At 47.6% G+C, this 3,941-nt stretch overlaps 1 protein-coding gene across 1 annotated transcript in view; it reads right to left on the bottom strand.

Moving 5' to 3' along the window:
• Positions 1 to 1,279: 1,279 nt before the first annotated feature.
• The window catches only part of oprl1 (opiate receptor-like 1), an 18,484-nt gene continuing 15,822 nt past the window's right edge, over positions 1,280 to 3,941 (bottom strand). Inside the window, exon 6 of the mRNA XM_067239785.1 lies at positions 1,280 to 1,803. Coding sequence (XP_067095886.1) covers positions 1,307 to 1,803 — 497 coding nt within the window. The 3' untranslated portion in view covers positions 1,280 to 1,306. The remainder of the gene's footprint in view (positions 1,804 to 3,941) is intronic.

The following is a 3,941-nucleotide window of genomic DNA, read 5'->3' as shown; positions in this document are numbered from 1 at the left end:
CTTCTTTTTACAGAATCACAAGCAAATATATATATATGTGTGTGTGTGTGTATATATATAATATGTGTGTGTGTATATATATTATAGGGAGTGAGCCAGAGCTCATTTGTAATAAGTAAACCGACAAAAACGAACTAGAGTTCGCATAGCAGGTCTGTTGGATGAAGTGCCACCCCTACTACGCAACGCTTCAGCAGGGTTGTACAAAAAACAAAGGCATAGAAAACCAACAGTTAAGCACCCACAAGTACTAGTACATAACATTCAGCAGGATAATGCAAAAACAGACTTTGCTTGGAATTTAAGGCAATGGAATTGAGTAATTTCTTCCTCTCAGCAAGAAATTAAAAAAATACAAACAATTGTACACAACTGTGAGACATATTTATCACTCATGAAACAGACAAATAAGTCATTAAAACCATGAAAAAAACAGTATGATTTACCTACACAGGTATACAGTCTTCACTGAAGATCCTCTAACAGTCTTCACTTAAGGCCTCCTTCAATGTCTCAAATTTGGATTTGGCTCTGAATAGCTAAAAACGTAATTCTCCAAATATTCAGATCGTTCTTCATCAGACTAAAGCCACAGAAAGGAGACAAATGAGACACAAAAGAAGATACAAAACGAACTGATTTACTGGTAAAACACTATAAGAACAGACATACAGATGACCACATAGATAATAAGACACTGAGAAGAAAGCCCCTTAGTCCCTGGTAGGTCAGTACACCTGATCCTGACCTGGCCCTACCTTGCTGCCACCGCTGATGAGGTCACATCCCGGCTTTGGGAGGTTCCCAGAACTACAAGCCACTGATCCCAGGACCGGTTTTGGCCCAGTTAGTAGTTACTAGAACCCCAGCCCCTAAACCTCCCACACAAAGAGGGGCAGGATTGTTAATTCGCCCTGACTGGTGACCTGACACCCTCTTAAATGAGGGGTCAGTGTCCCCTGCCACCCCACCCCACCCAGTTTGGCCCCACTTTGGGGAAGACAATTACCCAACCCCAACCCATTTCCTGCCCCAGTTACAGCCCCAGCTTCTTAGCATTCCCACCTCAATGGTAGAGATAGCTTCCCAGCACCAGCATCTACCCATACCCCAGTCCCAGCCTTTACTAACCCATCCCTTACCCAGGCATCTGCTTCTGCCCAAGCCCCTGCCCCAGCTCTGCAGCTAGGCGACAGGGGCATCGGTTCTGCTAGAGGGTAGTGATCTGAGTCAGTTCTGTGTTGGAGTTTCCCGTCCCTGGGTTGGGTTGGGGCTCGCGCCCCACCAGGGGCAGCTCCACGCCTAGTCATGCAGGGTTAGTGTTGCCATCCCCTGCCTTGCAGTTATAGGCCGCCACCTCACGCGCGATACTCCGCATGCGACCCTGCTGGCCGTCCAGACGGAACGGGGATGGGTGGCAAAACTCCCGGAAACACCTCTTGAAGTTCTCGTCCAGGAAGGCATAAAGAACAGGGTTGAGGCTGCTGTTGACGTAGCCTAACGCAATGCAGAAGTGCATCAGGGCCACAGTGAGCAGGCTGCCCAAGTTGAAGCCCAAGGACTGGGCCAGGGCCATGATCTGGATGGGGGTCCAGCACACCACGAAGGCTGCCACCACCACCAGGACCATGCGAGTGATGCGGCGCAGGTTGCGGTCTTTCTCCTTGGAGCCAGAGAGGATGCGCACGCTGCGGAGCCGCTTGACCATCAGGCTGTAGCACACGCTGATGATCGCCACGGGGATGAGGAAGGAGAAGACAAAGACGCAGGTGCCAAAGACGGGATCCCAGTAGCTACGGGGTTCTGGGTGGACCACAATGCACTCCACACCTGGGAGGTGAGAGGAAACAATTCTGCCTATGAGGGCGGTAGTGAGTCATTCGCTCCCACTTTCATCTACCCCATTCTATCTCTACATTTGCTCTCACAATTCTTTCAAACACAGTGCTGTGACTGTGAGATGGAAGTGGGATTGGAGCCTTAAAGAAAGCCCTTAATCTAGGCCTCTTCCACTGTGCTCCAATATGCTGATATAAACATGTTGAACCTTTCATGCTTGAAAAGCTGTCAACACCCTTGTAATTCTGTATATTCTCTAAGGCAATCTCTGTCTCTCACATTTCCTTCTGACATTTTTGACAAGCTGCCTTTCAAAGCTGCCTCCAAGGTACAAGCCCTTGACAGCTCCATGGGGTAGCTCAACAGCTCTATCACAAGGGCGCACACACGCGCACACACGCGCACACACACAACAACATACAGCTTTATCAAAAGCAACACAGCTCAATCCCCTTCATCTCTCAGCATTCAACTAACAGAGGTCCCTCCAAAGGTTTGTGTTTTTCTGCCTATGTGTCCTTGTTGACCTAGTTAGACTTACGTCCACCACATTGTAAAAAGATGAAGATAACTTGGGTTGCATCATCTAGACCTAACCCACTACAATGGAACCAGTTGAATAGTCCCAAAAGTGCCACTGAGGTGCAGATGCTCGTTAAGCTACTGTGAAAAACCCCTAAAATGTAGAGCTCTCCATCTGACTGCAGCAGTCTGCTTTTAGTCTAGCGGTACAGTAGCTGCTTGTGCTTGGTGAACATTAGCAGACAGAGGTTGGACCCTCTCCCACCGCTGTCCTGGGAGCAGACTGATAGATCACAAAGCTGGAGATGTGACAAGAGAATGAAGATGGAGGGTTCTCCTGGGACGGGGGGGGGGGGGGGGGGGGGCATTCTCTCTGATCAGTAAAGTCATTAACGGGAAAACCAGATAACTGTTCACTCCTTCTTTCCCCCCCGTGATTTCTTTCTTCACAGCCGGTTATTCGTTTCTTCCGTCTCTATCTCTCAATCTTCATCACGTTTCCATTCCTTTCCCCATTTCATTTATCTCCACCTGTCTCCTTTCCACTCATTCTTTCATTTCACCATTGTTGACCACTCTCATCGTAGTACAATAGCAGCGAGTCTATCTGGCCTGGCCAGAGGCTACCGTTTAGACAAGTCTCAGTGGAATACTCTCTTCTGAGTGGTCTGGGGTCCTCACTAGAGGTTTAGTGATGTGCTGAGCGATACGTTTGCTTAACCCTTGTGTTATCTTCGGGTCATTCTGACCCATCAGTCATTGTGACCCACCGTCGTATTGCGACAACTTTACCGCATACAAACACAAAGTGAGTAATTTTCTTTTAACCGTTGGGCTGTCTCAGACCCCCCACATTGCGAAGGTTAAAAGAAAATGCTGTTTATTTGTTTTTGTATTGGGTACAATTGGGTAAACACAACAATGGTTCGTTGTGAACGTTTGGGTCATGTGACCCGAAGGCAGCACAAGGGTTAAAGAGCACGGAAAGAACATGTTATTTCCACTGTGATGCCACCAAAGCATTCCAAATATAACAATATGCCGGGTTTGTTATTTTTGTTTTTACACTGTTTAATGATGGCTCAAGTTCTTTGTCTACACAGCTAAATAGAGAACGTGGACCACAATGTTTTCTGCTGGGCCGGCTGGTGTTATTGTCTAACAGAGATCGATGGGAGTCACAAATGTTTGACAAGTGCTGTGCTTCCCTGGGCCTTGTGTATTTAAGCACTCAGACTATGAATGTCAAACAAACCGATTTGTTTAAGACCCTCTTGGTCCAGAGGCACAAGGGAGAGTTGGTTTCCACAGGCAGAGATTGCACTAAATTTTCACACCTCTTAATCTTTCTGTCCTGCGTTCTTCACTCCCTCTCCTACCCCCTCCCAGTGATCAGTGTGGTACAGGTGGGGGCTGTGTACACAACATTACATCAGCTAAATATTACCCTGCCTGCAAGATCGCAGTAGGCTATCCACCCACTAACACACACAGGCAGTTTAGCAAGTGGGTGGGTAACTCAGAGGTAAAAACATGGGTTTAGTCAATAGCTGGTTGTCAGGTCTAAGTCTTGTTTGGCT

This window comes from Osmerus mordax, chromosome 7 (genome assembly GCF_038355195.1).
Source record: "Osmerus mordax isolate fOsmMor3 chromosome 7, fOsmMor3.pri, whole genome shotgun sequence".
Classification (NCBI taxonomy): domain Eukaryota; kingdom Metazoa; phylum Chordata; class Actinopteri; order Osmeriformes; family Osmeridae; genus Osmerus; species Osmerus mordax.
Note: the sequence above shows the minus strand (reverse complement) of the source record. Positions and strands in the feature narration are given on the sequence as shown.